The following is a 19,767-nucleotide window of genomic DNA, read 5'->3' as shown; positions in this document are numbered from 1 at the left end:
TTCCATTAGAAAGTGTATGTTTACACAAAAAATACACTTTCTAAGTATTATTACAATCGGTGTATTGGCTAAAAGTAAGAGCCCTGACAATCAATTCTTTCTGTGAAAACCGCACATCGATAGCACTTTCCATTTCCGCAATATTCGTGGTGCTTGTTGCAGGTGATTCACCTCATATATATAAATTTTCTCTAAACAATATTTCTCTTATGCCTTCAGCAATAAGCTCTGCTCCCTCTTGCAATATGCTTCTGGGTAAGGGTATCCAGTACTTCAATATTTCTTTTATTTTCTCCATAACAATACATTTAAAACATTCCATATCTTTCTGACTATGTTACTAGCTCTTCTGCATTAGATTCTTGTGGCATTTTCTTATAGAACTTTAAATTTAGAACCCTTGGAAACAAGTGACCATTATATGTAGCTACTATGTCAATACTAAATTCCACAAATGGCTGTTCTGTTCGTAGGTGCATAGTGTTCGGTCCACCACATTTAAACGTAAAGGCCATCATTTTTAAACCATCCCAAAAGGGATCGGATATTTTGACACAGATTTTTAGAATTTAGATTAATACGAGAAACATCCATGTAGACACTGATTTCTGCATGTACTCCAAAACCTGATCAATTTCCACTGCTATTTACAGTAGGCAAGGATATCTTGTATTCCTGTTAGAGGTAGATTTTTTTCGAAGTGCAGTTTACATTCTTCCACTGGTAATAAGACGGAATTTAGCCAGGAAGGATGGAACAGTTTCTTGTAGATCCGTGTTTGGACACTTTATAAAATCGATAATATTGTAGCCAATATTTGTCCAGTCCTGGGATTGTGATTTGACATAAAAATTTGTTATAAATCTCTTGTCTGCTATTGGAGATCATGCATGTTAAACAGTCCGTTCCATCTGTATCACCATTATTTAAATCACTTTGCTCTTTCTTTAGTAGTCACATTTTACACAGAATTTGTGTGTGGTCTGATAATCAGACATTTCCATACTGTTAAAAATCCCAGAAGAGTCTTGCATTATATCTGGATCCATAAAGATAATAGTCGCCGCGAGATGCTGCGATATCACAGTGTCACCCAATTCCACTTCATATGATACAGTCGCAGTGTTTTTATGTTTCCTCGAAATAGCTACCAATGCTTGGTAGCAAAATTTTTCCAATATGGCTGTTGCTGCCTTATCGAGATTTCCATGTAGGAGCGATGGTAGCTTTGTCTTGACGCTGTTCCTCGCAAAGAGATACACGTATCACAAGCTGCGAAATCGTCGCGAAAAAACAGTGAGACGTATATGTAATAAGTTTCCTTTAATTTACGTCTATGGTCACAAACTTTTTGTTAACAGATTACCGGTTTCTGTCTTTAATAACCATCATAAGATCTGTTTCATAAAACAAAGTCCTAATGTACTGCAGCCATAGTGGCCACTATGACTCGGATGTAGATTTAAATTATAAGTTAAAACTTAAGCTGGTGATCAAATATATATGCAGATATTAATAAAGGTTTTTGTATGAGAATATTTATTTCTTTAAACGACACACTGGCAAAAGTCTTAAAACGTCTTTTCTCTATGACGGTCTACATGTGTCTTTTGTTTGGGGAAAATGGGTAGTTGGATGACTGTGGAAAGTGATTGCAACTAGGTAATTCAAAATGTAGCAACTGTCATTCAGTTCCTGTATGAAGTGAGTAAAGCGTTCATGTAATTGCTTAAGAATAAATAAAGCACCCCAACCACTGTTATTATTAAATATATAATTTTAATACTACTGCAACTACTGGCTAAATACTAATGTATATAAAAGTTCTCACTTCATATCTGATGGTGGTGATTGTTAAACATCGTAGAACATTGTTTTAAAACGTAAAATCAGTGGGCTTTCTTATTTTTTTATTATCTGCCATTTCAGACTTGCAACAAGCAAGTTTAATTGGGCTATATGAATTCTGAATTTTCTCTTAGAACAAGCAAGGTATCTCAGATTTTCTGGCCGTAGTGAAATACTTCCATCACATTGGACATAGGGGCTCTATGGGTAGTAAAGTGGCTAATAAATTATAGTGACAGTTAAAAGTGTCTTTAAAAACATTTGGCAGCTATTTCTGTAGCATACATTATTCAGATTGTATAAAGAATCATAAGGATAATAAATTGGGTCATAAATTATGCTAAATGAGTAATATATTATACTGCTTACAACTTATAGTAATAGGGATAACACAGTGAGCTATAAAATACTCTAAGTTGTTGTGATAGTGGTCTTAGGAAAATCTAGTAGCCCTGCAGACTGTGCCAGTACTCCAGCCAATAGGATAACACACTGTCTCCATTGTTTAAATTTCCCAACATTTATACATAAGGCTATTGTCCAAGAAGGGAGGGGGAAGGGGGGGGAGAGGGTAGGGAAAGGGGGCAGGGTGACATTGACCTTGAATTTTCAACAATCCACGTTGTGCCAGAAACTGCTTTGGACCGTTACTACAGTGTCACAAAAATTTGTTAGAAAGAAATCTATCTAAAACCAGGGTATTTACGTAAGATTTTTACTGATTGTTTATAGATTAATCACATTTCTTGTAGTGATACTGTGGACAAAAAACATGAAACAGATGAATAGTAGTTTGATGCTAACTAAAAGACATCAGTAGCAAGGAGGATTTTCGCATAGCTACAAAGAACAGAACTGAAAGCACAAAGAAGTCCATTAGAAGAGGGTGACACTTTATTGGGAAATTGTTTATCTGATTCTTGCATATAGAATAAAATAGCACTGACGTTATTTTCTCTTATATTAATACAGAAGACAGATTCACGAATGCAAATCTACATTTATGCTTGTAGTAGATTTAGAATAAGTTGTTGTCAATATTGATCTATATTTACAGTATTTGTAGACTTAAGATCTTGACAATGTTGAGAGGAAAACATTCTTCAAATTTCTGAATTTGTTAAGGATAAATAACATGAACCAAAACATTATCTGCAACTTGTACAGAAACAATACTTGAATAACAAGACGTGAAGGGTACAGAAAGAAACCTAATGTTGAGAAGGGAGTGAGGCAGGTCTGTAACACATCCCTATGTTATTCAACTGTACAATAAGCTCACAGTTAAGAAAGACAAAGAGAAATTTATATTTCTGGAGTAGAAAAAAAACTTTAAGGGTTCGAGATAACATTGTAATTATATCAGATATGGAGAAGGTTTTTATAGATCAGCTGAATGGAATGGGTTATGTCGTAGAAAGATGTTACAGAAAGAAGGTCAACAAAGATTATGGGTGGGTAGTTGACTTTAGTCGAATTCTATCTAGAGACGTTGAAGGCATTACGTTAGGAAATGACAAATTCAGGATAGTAAAGGAGTTTTGCTATTTTGACAGCATGGTAACTGAAGATGGCCAAAGTAGAGGGGATATAAACTGGAGACTAGTAACAGTAAGACAGGTGTTTCTGAAGAAAAGAAATTTGTTATGACTGAATATAAACTTGACTATTGAGAGGTCTTTTTCAGGAGGTGCGTTTCTGGAGTGTAGTTTTGTACGGAAGTGAAACATGGATGATAAACAGTTCAAATCAGAAGTGAATACAAGCTTTAGGAGTGTGCTACAGAAGAATGCTGAAGATAAGATTGGTAGATCAGATTATTAATGAAGAAGTACAGAACAGATTTTGAGGAAAGAGCTTTCCGGCACATATTGACTAAAAGAAGAGATCAATGGATACAGAACATCATGAGGAATCACGCAATGAAATTAGGAGGTGAGACACCGAAATTTATAACCCAGGTTTCCAGCTTGGCAACCAAAGGAACTGAGAGGAACATAAAATCCTAACTTGCAACAGCTAGAGACTATTTTCAGAGAAAGGAGACGTATTTTAACATCGAAAACATATTACTTGAAAAAAAAGTAAAGGGTCTAGAACGGGAGGAGGATAAGAAATGAAAATTCACAAACTGAGAGAGTATATGATGTTATTTCAGTGATAAATGATCGAGTCAAATTTGCAAATGACTAGGCAACATGAGTCAGCTTGTGGCTATGACGTTGCACACACTTCGGATGCATGCAGTGATTTGATTCTGAAAAGCTAACATAAAGCCATTGTATCCTCTTCTGTGGAAAGCTGTCCCATAAGTGAACTGGTCCTTGATGTCCTGCATACTGACCCTGGGATGTAATTGACGTCGAAGCTGGTTCTACGCACGTTCTATTGGGGACATATGTAGGGATTTTGCAGGCTAAGTGGATACCTCATCAACTTGAATACAGTTCATAGAAACTCGTCTTATCTGTGGACGAGCATACTACTGCTGAAAAGTATTGTCGTGCGAGAGGCAAGAAAAGGGGACAGAGGATGTCCAAGATGTACCATTAAGCCGTCAGATTTACTTCAATTAATGCAACCCGAAACCTGAAGTTACACCCAGTGGATCGGCACAACGTGATAATGGGGCCCTCTCCCCATATCGCCGTCATACTCGCCTCATACTCGCCGGCTGTGGTCGTCAGGGGTAGTTCAGACGCGCAATTCATCACTGAACACAGTTTGATGCCATACATCAGCTGTCTATGTCTCCTAGTCATGGCACAACTGTGTGATAGCAGCCGTTTGTGTTGTGGTGTTAACAGAAGCACTGAAATGCTGACGTCTGCGTGTATTGTTCACACACTTGTCTGTGAGCCATAGTTATTGTCCAACTGAGTGCACGAAATAAAATTCACGAAGATTTTATGCTCAGATACCGACATGTCCCATGTGTACTATCCTTGCCACCTGTGCAGTTAATTTGCGCTGCAGGTCCACACATTCATCCATCGACCGCCAAAGTTTACAATTTTGCACTTTGCGTCGTTACCTCTATATCAGTTTGCAACCGATTTGCATAGCTCCTCCATGAGACATCGTTTTCTTTGTCTTAGAGTGTATATTTACGCGTTAGGAAGTCCATTCTGAATATATTTGTTTGTAGTGTAGCCTTATATGCACGGCAAACATGACAAATAAATGCTTGTGTCAAGACAAGAACAGAACACGGCAGTTCAAAATGACCTGTTACACAATAATGCTGAAGATTTGATTTGTCGACAGGACAACCAGTAAATGAAGAGTTACTGAATCCTTCCAGGGGGAAAAGAGTTATATGGAACAAAGTGACGAAAAGAACGTATAAGTTGATAGGACACATCCTGGAGTATCAAAAAATAGTTGATTTGGTAATGTAAGGAAGTGTGAGTAACGGGGTTGGTGTGTGGGGGTGGGGGGTAGGGATGGGAGCTATGATTGAAAGACTAGGATGCTGCAAGAGCATTGAAGTTTATATATGGACTGCAGTAGTTACGTGGGCATGGTCAGACTTGGGCAGTTTAGACTTGTTTTAAGAGCTAAACTGATTCAGTGCAGCCCGCCAAGCAGCAGTGACGCATCTGTGTAGTTGACACAAGTATTTAGTGTGAACGTCTCTCACTACACTTATGTTACAGGAACGCTGAAAGGGCCGTGGTGTAGCAGGCCCAGCTGCGGGTACCGTCTGACGTGGCCCATTTCACAGCTACGTACGTGTGCGCCACTGTACAGTGAAGAAAACAAGTGCTGTACTTATGAGTTCCACTGCCGTAAGTAGCACCAAATAAAGTACTGTCAATTTCCAGTTGTAACTTTTATCTTATAGAAGAAAAAAACCTTCACGTCTTTCGGCATAATGAATGTATGTTTTAAATGTCAGCAAATACAGTTTCGGTTGTGTCTACAACATCAAGAATTATCACAGTCACTCTGCAAATGTCTTTACATGTTAATCGATATGCGATACATTGTTCTTTATACATTACAGTACAGAATTTATTGGTGTACTTTATTCTTTCCGCAGCTTCCGCTGAAGATTTTGTTTTACGACGTTCTGAGTCCTCAAAGGCAAACGAAGGTCAGTCTCAACAGTGTTTAACTTATATCTTTATGAAATCACACATAACGATGATTATAAAAATACGGCCTGAATTCTATTGTTATTTACGACCACGAAAGCCATTAATTAACTGATTGATGCAGCTTCCGTTTTTGTCGGTTGAAGAATTATAAGTAAGTTTTTTGCCATAAACAATAATGACGATCGCCAGCGGACTAATGGTATTGGAAACTGGCTAAAAGACAAAGTTCTCAAAAATTTTGACATGCTTGACGGTGAGATAAATACGATAATAAGAAAGTATGGTTGGTGGAAGTTGTTATGTTCAGTGATATGTATTACCAAAACAGCCGCTGTGTTCGGAATCCAGCACGGATTAAATAATAATAATAATAATAATAATAATTATCGCACAAAAGGAAAAAAAAAATATTACTGCACAAAATGGAGTCCTTGTAACTGTCGACACCTTCAGACAAACATCTAAAACGGTAATAATATACTAAATAACAGGGGCGTAAGTAAGGTTTTGGGGGCCTCACTGCAAATAAATTTTGAGGGCCTTCTTTACTAAGAAACCATCAAAGGACAAATACGAAAACGCTATTCACTCAGACGCCATAATTCAAGTGAAAAGTGAAATAAACTCATTTATCGATAAATTATTTGTAGAACAAACAAAGCTTTCAGTTCTGTGAAATGAGGCTATATGTTAAAATACTCACATCTTTCCGATTCTCCTTCCATAGCGCTCAAAAACTTTTTCACAACGGCATCCAAGTAAATAGAATTTGTTCCAAGTTCAACGCTTAGAATTGCTAAAGCAGTTACTCTGGACTCGGACATTGAAATGATTTTTCTGACATGGCGCATACGCCTGGCAGAGTCAAGAACAGCTGAAGGGCTGTGTTTACATTATGTAGCCTACTTGCAGGAAATATATCTGCAAAAAACAAAAATTTTACAAGCTCTTTAACCGAGAATATGTGTCCTTTCCTACTGTTGCAGGTTCGAATCCTGCCTTGGGCATGGATGTGTGTGATGTCCTTAGGTTAGTTAGGTTTAAGTGGTTCTAAGTTCTAGGGGACTGATGACCTCAGAAGTTAAGTCCCATAGTGCTCAGAGACATTTGAACCATTTTGTGTTCTTTCTTTTCGAAATCCTTTGACATAAGACTTTCTAGGCTACTAGGTTCACATGAAAGATCCATCGTAAAATGATATTCGTACTTTCTAATGAGTGTTTCCACTCTTTTCTGGATATCTTAATTTTTTTTTAATTTAAAAAGATGAACAGTATGTGAGAAAGAAAAATAATCATTAGCATTCTTTAGGGTGATATAATATTTAACATTTTTGATTTAAAATGTGAATAAAACCGTTGAAAACTACCACTTGAAAGACTTTAGTTTATCCACAACTCTAGATCTGCAGAAAGCTGGTCCAAAAATTTCTACACTTTACAGGTACTTTTTTAGATCTACTATGGGTCAATGCTACAAACTTTCGCTAGTACTTTCCCTTCTTCGGTTACAACTTCAAAATTATTTCATAAGGCAAGTAGATTTTATTTAGTTTGAAGAAAGTGAGAGGTAATATCTGTATCATTATTAGGGGACTGCGGTAGTTGGGAAGGTAGGTTAGTGTTTTCCAAAGCTCAACGTAAAATACAGAGGAAGTACGATACCAAATGTTTCCAATCTTTTATAAAATTAGAAACTATTTCCCTCTCTGCTTTCTTTTTGGTGTTTATAATGAGACAGGATAAGCACAGCAAAATTTCTAAGAAAGTCAGCTTTTACTGATAACAAAGAATCAGATGTGGAAAACCATCTGGTCGGGCACAGTTTTTTCACAGTCGTTGTAACTCGTCTGCCATTTGCTACAGTTCCATTTACTTGTTGCCATCGAACCAATGAAGGAGTGAAGAAAACATAAATGCAATGTATTTACTCATAAAACTGTTGCAGTTCCGCTATATTCATGACAGATAACTTAGCACCAGATTAAGCTTTTGTGTTGAACAATATGTAAGCTCAGGATTTGGGATATGCGGTTTGATTTTTGACCGAAAAGAAAAGTTTTTACCACTCATATACACAACACCAGCTTATCCTTGATCTCTACATCTACCCAGTTGTATTTTCATCGTCTCTAAATCACTTATTATTTATTTGGCAAAACTCTCAGCGTTATACCCTTTGCTATACGGAAACGAAAAACGATTCTTTTATTTCAAACTCCGGATGTATCTAGTATGTTTAAATCTAAGGACAAGTATCTTGCATCAGTAACATACTACTTCCTTGATAAATGAGGTGTTGAGTCTGCAAGAGAAGAGAGTGGCTGTTGTTTAATTTCACCGATGATGCGCCCTGAAACACAACCATTCAGCAGTTAAATTGTCTCGTTTTGAATTTGTGGGTTGAAATATTTTGTTTCAGCTTTTTTTTTCATTTGAAAGATATGGCATCAGAGCAGGATCATATCTGTAGAGATGATCTATTATAATTAAAAAGTTTCCACTATATTGCCTATGGCATATTAATGTTGGTCACCAAACAATTCATCATGGAGCTGATGTTCTCGTTACATCCGGTATTCTAGAAATAATAGCTTACTTTTCGTCACACCCAATATCAAAAATTGTGTCAGTTCCTGTCTCAATGAACTTCATAAACCACTATTGCGGAATTCTCTCGCTGTTGCAAGTGGACAACGTACTAGTGAGGTGGCACTGTGTAAACTCCCCTGTGTTTTGGAAATAGAGGCAAAACTTAACATGGAATTAAGAGAAATGTGTAGGTTTTACTCAAAATTCGCCACTCATGACACTTCTCTGAAAGTTACAAATGGTTAACAAACCAAGGGAAAATGAATGGCGGTATTTTCAGCGCAATTCCTTTTACATACTAACCAAAGAAGAGGTGACAGTAGATCTGTCTGAATAGTCACCACGCAAGTGCGCATGGAAGGGTCATATTTAATATTTACAAAAATGTGAGCGTAGGGTTCAGTTCAGAACAGCATTTCCCCTACGACGTCTTCCCGAAACCCCCACCACTATCGCTCTCCCTACACATACCCTTCCGGCTGCGTGTCTACCCGCGACGATATTCTGCGCAGACTCTACTCTTGGAATCTGAGCGTAGTATGTAATGCCCACCCTCCCCTCCCCCCTCACCCACCGCTCTGAGGCGTCAACGGGCCATTAAAATTGCTACACGACGAAGATGACGTGCTTCAGACGCGAAATTTAACCGACAGGAAGAAGATGCTGTGATATGCAAATGATCAGCTTTTCAGAGCATTCACACTAGGTTGGCGCCGGTGGCGACACCTACAACGTGCTGACATTAGGAAAGTTTCCAACCGATTTCTCATACACAAACCGCAGTTGACCGGCGTTGCCTGGTGAAACGTTGTTGTGGTGCCTCGTGTAAGGAGGAGAAATGCGTACCATCACGTTTCGGACTTTGATAAAGGTCGGATTGTAGCCTATCACGATTGAGGTTTATCGTATCGCGACATTGCTGCTCGCGTTGGTCGAGATCCAATGACTGTTAGCAGAATATGGAATCGGTGGGTTCAGGACGGTAATACGAAACGCCGTGCTGGATACCAATGGCCTCGTATCATTTGCAGTCGAGATGACAGGCATCTTATCCGAATGGCTGTAACGGATCGTGCAGCCACGTCTCGATCCCTGAGTCAACAGATGGCGACATTTGCAAGACAACAACCATCTGCACCAACAGTTCGACGACGTTTGCAGCAGCGTGGACTATCAACTCGGAAACCATGGCTGCAGTTACCCTAGACGCTGCAACACAGACAGGAGCGCCTGCGGGGTGTACTCAACGACGAACCTGGGTGCATGAATGGCAAAACGTCATTTTTTCGGATGAATCCAGGTTCTGTTTACAGCATCATGATGGTCGCATCCGAGTTTGGTGACATCGAGGTGAATGCACATTGGAAGCGTGTTTTCGTCATCGCCATACTGGCATACCACCCGGCGTGATGGTATGGGGTGCCATTGGCTACACGTCTCGGTCACCTCTTGTTCGCACTGACGGCACTTTGAACAGTGGACCTATCGCTATCGGCTATATTTCACAGTCTGTATCACCACATGTCAAATGTTTCGATTCTCTTCTGTTATTCTTTTCTCATGGTTTATGTTTCATTACCATAGAGTCCCATGCTCCAAACATACAGTCTAAGGAACTTCTTCCTCAATTTAAGGCCTATGTTTGAGGCTAGCAGACTTGCTTTGGCCAAGAATGCTCTTTTTGTCAGTGCTAATCCACTTTTCGTGTCCCCCTACTCCGACCACCATCGGTTACTTTGCTACCCAGGCAGTGGAATTTCTTAACTTCATCTGCTTCGTAATCCAAATCCTGATGGTAAGTTTCTCGCTGCTCTCATTTCTGCTGCTTCACATTTTTCGTTATTTAGGTAGTTGACCCTAAATAACGAAAAGTGTGAGGTCATCCACATGAGTGCTAAATGAAATTCGTTACCGATAAATCAGTTAAATCTAAAGGCCCTAAATCCGACTAAATACCTATGAATTACAATTATAAACAACTTAAATTGGAAGAAACATATAGAAAATGTTGTGGGGAAGGCTAACCCAAGACTGCGTTTTATTGGCAAGACATTTAGAAAACGTAACAGATCTACTAAGGAGACTCTTTTAGAATACTGCTGCGCGGTGTGGGATCCTTATCAGATAGGACTGATGGAGTACATCGAAAAAGTTCAATGAAAGGCAACACGTTTTGTATTATCGCGAAATGTGGGAGAGAGTGTCACAGAAATGAACAGGATTTGGGCTGGACATCACGAAAAGAAATGCGTTTTCGTTGCGACGGAATCTTCTCACGAAATTATGATCACCAACTTTCTCCTCTGAATGCGAAAATATTTTGTTGACACAAATCTACATAGGGAGAAACGATCACCAAGGTAAAATAAGGGAAATCAGGGCTCGTACGGAAAGATATAGGTTTCGTTCTTTCCGCGCGCAATACGAGATTGAAATAATAGAGAATTGTGAAGATGGTTCGATGAAGCTTCTCCCAGGCACTTAAATGTGGTTTTCAGAGTATCCATGTAGATGTAGGCGTAGATGTCCTCATTATATTCGTCTTTCTTCGATTTATTCTCAGTACGTATTCTGTACTCATTCCGTTCAGCAGATCCTGTAATTCTTCTTCACTTTTACTGAGGACAGCAATGTCAGCAGCTAATCTTATCATTGATATCCTTTCACTCTGAATTTTAATTCCACTCTTGAACCTTTATTTCATTTCCGTCATTGCTTCTTCGATGTATAGATTGAACAGTAGGGGCGAAAGACTACATTCCAGTCTTACACCCTTTTTAATCCGAGCACTTCGTGCTTGATCTTACAATGTGATAGTGATCTCTTGGCTCTAATACATATTGTACATTACCCTTAAATGGCTTACTCCTGTTTTTATCGTAATTTCGATCATCCTGCACCATTCTGCATTATCGAACACTTTCTTCCGGTCGACAAATCCTATGAATGTGTCTTAATTTCTCTACAGTCTTGCCCATTTTTGAGCCCAGCGTCCGAACCGCCTCCCTGTTACTTTTACCGTTCCTAAAGCCAAACTGATGGTCATCTAACAATACCTTAACTTCCTTTTCTGTTCTTCTGCTTATCATTCTTGTCAGCAACTTGGATGCATGAGCTGTTATGCTAATTGGTAATAGTTCTCGGACTTGTCGGCTTTAGCTATCTTCGGAATTGCGTAGATCCAGATTTTCTTAAATCTGATAGTAAATCGCCAATCTGATACGTTGCACACAACAATGTGATTAGTCGTTCTTTAGCCACTTTCCCCAGTTATTTTGCAAATTCCAGTGGAATCTTATCCACCCCTTCTGCCTATTTCATCTCAAGTCTTCCAACGTTCTTTTAATTTCTGATTATTATACTGAATCCCTCCCCCACATAGAGCCCTTCAATGTACTCTTTTCACTTATCCGCCCTCTCCTCTGCATTTAGCAGTGGAATTCCCGTTTCACTCTTACTGTCACCACCCTTGTTTTTAATTTCACCTTAGGTTGTTTTGACTTTTCTACAACTGAGTCAGTCTTTCCGCATCATTTCGTTTTCGATTTCTTCACATTCTTCATGCAACCATTTCACCTTAGCTTTCATGTAGTTTCTATTTATTTCATTCCCATCTGACTTGTATTCCTGAATTTCCCTGAACAGTTTTGTTCTTCCCTCTTTCATCGATCAACTGTTCATCTTCTGTACCCATGGCTTTTTCGCTGTTACCTTCCTTGTATCTGTGTTTTTCTTTCCAACTATTGCCCTATTTAGACATGTGCATTCCTCTTCAACTGAAATGCCTGCTGAGCAATTCTTTATCGCAGTATCTTTAGCCTCACTGAACTAAAAGCTGGTCTCTTCATTCCTGAAGACTCATGTATCCCACCTGCTTGACCACTTACTCTTCATGACTAGTCTCTTGAGCTTCAGACTACTCTTCATCCTTATTAAACTGTGATCTTAGCTCCTGGTTTCGCCTTATAATCGAATATCGGGTTTCGGAATCTCTGCCTCAACGTGATGTAATCTAACTGGAATCACTCCTTATCTACCGGCCTTTTGCAGTATACCTTCTTCTGTGATTCTTGAACAAAGTATTCGCTATTGCCAGTTGAAATTTATTGCAGAACTCAGGCAACATTTCTTCTCCGTCATTCCTACTGACAAGCTCATATTCTCCCGTAACTCTTTCTTCTACTCTCTCCCGTACGACAGCATTCCGATCCCCCATGAACATTAGACTTTCATCTCCCTTTACGCACTGAATTATCCGTTTGCTATCTTCATATACTTTCCATATCTCTTCATCTTCTGCTTACGTCAACATGTATACCTGAAGTAGTGTTATCAGTGTTGGTTTTCTGTTGATGCTGATGGGAAGAAACACTGAACTGTTCAGAGTAACTCATACACACCAGTCTTGCTATTCATAACGAATCCTACTCCCGTTATGCCATTTTCTGCTACACTTGATATTGCTCTATACTCGTTTGAACAGAAGTCCTTGTTTTCTTTCCATTTCAGTTCGCTGACTCACAATGTATCTAGATTGAGCTTTAGCATGTCTCTTTTCAGATTTTCTATTTTCCCTACGACGTTCAAATCTATGACGTAACTCGTCCTGATTCGTAGAACGTTACCCTTGCGTTTGCTATTCAGTTTTTTTCCCATGGGCACCTCACCCATGGTTGTTCCCCCCTGAAGATCTGCATAGCTGACTAATATTGATCTTTTTGCCAATGGAGAGATCAAAATGACAATTTTTCAGTTACAGGCCACATGTCTTGTGGATACACATTATGTGTCTTCCCTACAGTGGTTTCGATTGCCTTTTGTATCCCAAGGGCAAGAAAGTGCCCTGAACTTCTGTCCGCTCCTCCGCCCTCTTTGACAAGACCTTTGGCAGAACGAGGATGACTTTTTATGCCAGAGTCTTCGGCTGCCATTGCTGATTTATGTTCAGAATTTAGGCAGGGGCGAGGTTCGTATTCCGGACTGAGGATGATTCCTGCTGAAAAAGAGCAGCTGCCGAAGTTTCAATCGTGGACGCAAGTGTCAACTTTTGGACCAGACACTGATTTTCTGTAAGTCGCTCTGCCTGTGGGAAAGTGATCCCGCTAGTGTCGCCTCCCTGTGTAAAAATGCACCGCCTGCGACCAGCCCCCTAGGGTCGTGTACATCACCCGACAGGTGATTTTCATTTGACTCAAAAGGTGTCTGCGACAGTGAGAGGAGAAAGTACTAAGCTGAATCAGGAAAAGGTAAATGTTGCCAGCAGTTGGCAACGCAACGTCAGGAGGAAGAATTTCTACTGTTCGATCACGGCCTCTTAGCCCGGAGGTTTTAATTAATGGAAAATGAGTAAATATTTGAGGTTTGCAGACGACACTTGTCGTTCAGAAAAATGTGATCGTTGGTATTAAATGGGGAAAACTAGCGAACGACAATCGATAAAAGGAAGAAACTACCGAATGAAAATCGACATCAAGGAAACAAAATAAATAAGGATACGAGAAGATAGAAGGCAAGGATAATGCTGCATGAAGATACATTATAATATGTGCAAAATTTTAATACATAGGACGCAGAACAGACACTAATGTTAAGAAAGGGACATACATGGTGAAAGGGACGTTTTGTAATAAAAGGAAAGACTTCCACAGAAATATGCATAAATATTTGAGAAAGATCCTTATATAAAGTAAAACGCCTCAGACCTTCCGCAATATTTATTTTTGTCCCAGATGCGTTTCACCCTTCATGATGTTCAGTGGATTTAACATTTGTTCACATGTCCTGCAAAAATCTGCGATTCCTCTCATCTGATTATAGCTTACAATGCAAACGTCATTATTAATACTGCTATTTTCTCCTACGCTGCCAATAAAGTTGAGAGACTAACCTATGATTAGCTGAGAGGAAATGGAGATTTCGGGACGGACAAACGAATAACTACTAAATACACAAATTCCCTAACACAAACGGTGAAGTACACCTAAAACATAAAAACATATAGGATGCACCGATAAAAATGCGTCTCAGTTTACAAAAGAAAGTATAAGTACTAGTGGCGGAAAGTAGCCAGACCAAGATATTTTGCACTGATGAGTATCCTCCTGTATGGTGTTAGAAGGTGGACGAGGAGGAAAAAAGACAGAGCAAGGCTACAGTCTTTGCAGATGTAGACATGGACGAGGAAGAAAAGAACTACTTATATAGAGAAGGGGGAAATGAGGAGTTGATGAGAGGAGTGGGAAGACAGAGAACGTTAATGAGTGAGGAAGCGAGGAAGGAGGAGATTTCAGATCCTGGAAGATGTGTTGGACGGATAGATTTGCAAAGGAATTAAGAAATGGAGATGCTAATGACCTGCTGAACGAGCAGAAAACTGATGCTGATGTCAGTTTCAATTATGTAAACGAACAAGCGGAAGTTACCTTCTGGTTTGTCCTGGTGCTTCAATTTTCTAGCTGCATAATTAATGACCTACAGATTCATTTACAATTCATCAAGGGAGGGTTAACAAAACCACGTAGTTCTCGCAAATATTTATTATCTGTTCAGCAATATGCAACAGTCTGAGGAACTCTGGCGAATTTTCATCTGCAAAGATTGTATTACCCATTAGATAACATGCTGATTCAGAATTACAAATGTCCTTAGTAGGAGGATAATTATTCTTTTGCGAGTAAGATGTTGTGATTTGACATTCATTCGATAAATACATATCAGCCAGACACATGAAAAATGAATAAGGTTACGCTGGCAGTTCTCAGCCCATAATGCAATTACTGTCCTATTCGTACTAATAGAAGCAATACAATTCCTGACGCCAGCCATTCGTGTTCATGTATATATGAACTTTTTCTTTCAATTTTGTTACATGCACTGAAAAACGGAGCTCATGTTTTTCAAGTTAATGCCCTTACTGCTTGTGCATATAACAGTTTAATACATCTGAACGCAATGTGAAATGTTTTCACACAGAATTACGAATACTCATAATTTCTCATATGACTTGCATCCTAATAATTTTTGTGTATGTGTTTGACAATGTTTATTGTTTTATTTCCGCTTATCTCTGATCGAGACGTAAGGATGTACTCATGTGTGTGAAACGTTGTAGGTGATCAGTGCTCGTTCGGAGATCACAGACTGAAGATTGGGGACGAACTTCTATCAACTGGTGGGAAGTGTATCAAATGCACATGCGATATACCACCGTTCATAACCTGCGAGAAGCTTCCAGACTCTGACTGCCCAACGACGAAGAAGTAAGACAAATGTATGAATCACATCTATTGATTATCAGTCACAAACAACAACGGAACATAGAATGTAGAAAGGAAAATGTAAAAATGGCATTTAAATAAAGATTACAAGGAATAAATCTACAGGAAGACATTGTGTATTTAATTATCTTCCGTATACCTCACAATTTATAGAACGATTCACTCTTAAAATCAGTATTGTCATATGAGAAAAAGAATTACAGATGAAACCCGTAGGATACACATTATAACACATTTTAAAATGAAAAGTTCATTGGATTTTTTTATTGATTCAGATGAATAGTCTAGAAATGAAACAGTTATATTAGCACAAATCTTTTGTGAAATATTATTAAAAATAAAAGATCTCATTCCTACTGACACAAAAATTTCAGATTCATTAATACAAATTAATATATTTCATACCTTCTCACAAAAATGCTAAAATTTCTTAATGCCACAAACAAAAGCTGAACTAGGCGAAAAAAGAGTAAGGAGAGCAATGAGAGAAGCGTTCAATGACTTCGAAAGTAAGACGTTGTCAACCGACCTGAATAAAAACCCTAAGAGATTTTTGTCGTATGTAAAATCAGTAAGTGGGTCAAAATCATCTATTCATTCTCTCAGCGAAACGGAAGATAACAGAGAGAAGGTCAAAATACTGAATTCGGTATTCTGAAGTTGTTTCACCACGGAAGATCATAACACTATCCCTCCTTTCAATCGTCGTGTGAACGTCGAAAAGGCAGATGTTGAAATAACCGATCGCGGAACTGAAAAGCAGCTACAATCGCTTAATAGTGAAAATGCTTCAGGACCAGATGAGATACCTATAAGATTCTATAAAGATTATGTGAAAGAACTTCCCCCCCACCCCCCAAGCAGTAATTTATCGTAGATCGCGTGAGCAACGAAAGGTACCTAACGACTGGAAAAAAGCGCAGGTCATTCCCGCTTTTAAGAAAGGCCGTAAGACAGATCCCCACAATTATAGACTTATATCGTTGACGTCAATCTGTTGTAGAATTATGGAACATGATTTATGCTCAAGAATTATGAAATTCTTGGAAACTGGACAGCTCCTATATAAAAACCAACATGGATTCCGCAGACAGAGATCCTGCGAAACTCAGCTCGCTCTGTTCCTCCATGAGACCCACAGTGCAGTGGACAACGGCGCTATGGTTGATGCCGTGTTTTTTGATTTCAGTAAGGCATTTGACACCGTCCCGAATTGAAGTTTAATGAAAAAAGATACGAGCTTACGGAGTATCGGAGCAGACCTGCGACTGGGTTCAAGACCTTCTTGCAAACAGAACTCAACACGCCGCTCTTAACGGAGTTAAATCGGTAGATGAAAAGGTAATATCCGGAGTAGCACAGGGAAATGTGATAGGACCGCTGCTGTACACAATATGTATAAATGATCTAGTAGAAAGCGTCGGCTGATCTTTAAGGCTATTCACAGATGATGCAGTTGTCTATACCAAAGTAGCAACGCCAGAAGATAGTAAGAATTTGCAGAACGACCTGCAGAGAACTGATGAATGGTGCAGACTCTGGCAGTTGACCCTGAACGGAAATGAATGTAACATATTGCGCATACATAGGAAAAGAAATCCAGTACTGTACAGCTACACTACTGATGACAAACAGTTGGAGACAGCGTATGCCGTAAAATATTTAGGCGTAACTATCCAGAGGGACCTTAAGTGGAATGGCCACAGAAAACAGATAGTGGGAAAAGAAGCAAAATACAATTTTTCAGATAGTTTTAAAAATGCTTTCATAACGAAATATTTCCGTAACACATCTCTACTCCTGTTTTACCCTTTGAGGGGTCGAATCTCCAAAAACACTAAAACAGATATCTTTTTTATTCCTAACCGATAAGCCAAATACTAATTTCCTTCTATGTAGCTTTATTTGTAATTTAATAATGATTTATTTTAGAAAAAGCTGTCACTCAGTATTTTACTCTCTTAGTGGTTGAATTTTTTAGAAATGCTGGAGCAGGTTTTTTTTTTTTTTTGTAATTTTTGACCGAGGAAACAAATACCCCTTTTCGTAGTTCTAACTTCAGAATTGCCTTAATAGCGACATATTTTTAAAAATCCTTTCATCCCCTACTTCTCCCCTTAGTGGTCGAATTCTGAACAATCCAGTACTAAACGATGCATCCTCTCCAAATCAGAAGAGTTTTGACCCAGTTTTCTTCCCCTCCGCGGTTGAATTTTCAAAATTGCTGAAGCACGTACTTTTTTATTTCTGACTGGGTGACCAAATATCAATTTTCGTAATTATAGCTTCAAAACTACCTTAAAAGCGACGTATCTTTGAAAAGCATTTCATCTTCTACTTTACCCCCTTACGGGTGGAATTTCGAACAATTCCTTGGTAAACGATGCCTAAGGTATAAGATCAATACCCTGCCCAAATTTCAAGCTTCTATCATTAGGAGTCTAGGCTTGGTGATGATGATTCATTTAATTAGTCAGGGCGTATTTCCCCCTCTTGCGGGTTGAATTTCCAAAACCACTGAAACACTGTGTTTTTTATTTTCAACCGAGAAGTCAAGCACCATTTTTTATGGATATAGCTCTAAAAATACTTTAGTAGTTCTTTAATAGTGATCTATTAAAAAAAAGATTCACCCACTATTTAATCCTTATAAGGGTTAAAAAGTTCCAAAAATGCTTAAACACGTATTTATTTATTTATGACCAATTTCGGTGAGTCTAGTTTGACAATTGCCTTAATAGCGACATATTTTCGAAAACCTTTGAGCATTGTTTCACGCCGTTAGGTGTGTTATTACGAATAATCCCTTCTTCAACAACTCCTTGAAAATAAGATCAATACTCTCTCCAGATTGTATGTTTCTATTCTTAGTGATATGAAAAGAAAAGGCTTGTAAACCTGGAAAGACAACGTTTATTTTGACCCTCTGACTGTATATGCCTGATGGGGGATAGGACATGTACTGGTAATGGTTTCGTCATCCTCCAATGGATAGCGTAGTAGCATAGCTACCAGAGCGCCAAATGCAAACGTACGAAGCAAACAGAAAACCATGCCACAAAGACGCACTAATGCTCCTTACAGTCAACTGAGGGAACTGGAAAAGGGTCAAATTCTGGTTGTCCACGCAGCACAAACGGCCTTTAGGATCATAATACTACAAGGGCAGCAGTGGCAATTGGTACAGCTACCACAGCACAGATAAGAGGGCTTGTGAAGCAAGATATGTGAACATGAACTGTTGAAAACCGTTGATTAGCAGTGGGACTACGGGCATGCACATCTCTGGCCTATCTTCGGCTCAAGCCACAGCCTCGACGTGCACAGCTCGATAGGTGTCGTCAGAGGATCATTTGGAAGGTGGAATGGCGCCCCGTGGTCTTCAGCGAAGAAAGCATATTCTGCCTGCACGTAAGTGATGGTCGTCTGCACTTACGCCGTAGACCTGGAGCGCTGTCTCATATAGTGCATTCGTCCAAGACACACTGGCCTCTCCCCAGGCCTTAAGGTCTGGGGTGGGATAAGCTACAAGTTTAGTTTATCTTTGGTGTTTCTGGAGAGAACGCTAACCGGCACTCGGTACGTTTAGAATATTCTTAGACCCATTCTTTTGCCGCTATTGCAACAGGAAGGTGATGTGTTGTTCCAACAGGATAATGTTCGTCTACACATTTCCCTTGAAACTCAACGTGCTCTGCAAGACAAGAAGCAACTTCTCTGGCCAGCACGATCTCCGGACGTGTCTCCAGTGGAGCACGTTTGTGCTATGGTGGGACGCGAAGTGACAGTGTGACTCGTCAGCCAACAACTCTTACAGAACTGCGTGAACAGGTGCAGCAGGCGTGTCATAACATGTCCCATACACCACGTGCTAATGTCGGTGTTTCACCATGGGTTGATACTTGGTACTGGAGAACAATTTGGGCTATTGATCCATAAATGTAAAAA

The 19,767-nt window shown here is 39.2% G+C and overlaps 1 protein-coding gene across 1 annotated transcript in view; it reads left to right on the top strand.

Annotated features, from left to right (window-relative positions):
- The window catches only part of LOC126149777 (uncharacterized), a 78,492-nt gene extending 62,608 nt beyond the window's left edge, over window positions 1-15,884 (top strand). The window contains exons 6-8 of the mRNA XM_049915833.1: window positions 5,508-5,639; window positions 5,894-5,947; window positions 15,654-15,884. Coding sequence (XP_049771790.1) covers window positions 5,508-5,639; window positions 5,894-5,947; window positions 15,654-15,805 — 338 coding nt within the window. The 3' untranslated portion in view covers window positions 15,806-15,884. The remainder of the gene's footprint in view (window positions 1-5,507; window positions 5,640-5,893; window positions 5,948-15,653) is intronic.
- Window positions 15,885-19,767: the final 3,883 nt, after the last annotated feature.

The sequence above is a fragment of the Schistocerca cancellata genome, chromosome 2 (genome assembly GCF_023864275.1).
Source record: "Schistocerca cancellata isolate TAMUIC-IGC-003103 chromosome 2, iqSchCanc2.1, whole genome shotgun sequence".
Lineage (NCBI taxonomy): Eukaryota > Metazoa > Arthropoda > Insecta > Orthoptera > Acrididae > Schistocerca > Schistocerca cancellata.
This window is presented reverse-complemented; position numbering and strand designations above follow the sequence as displayed.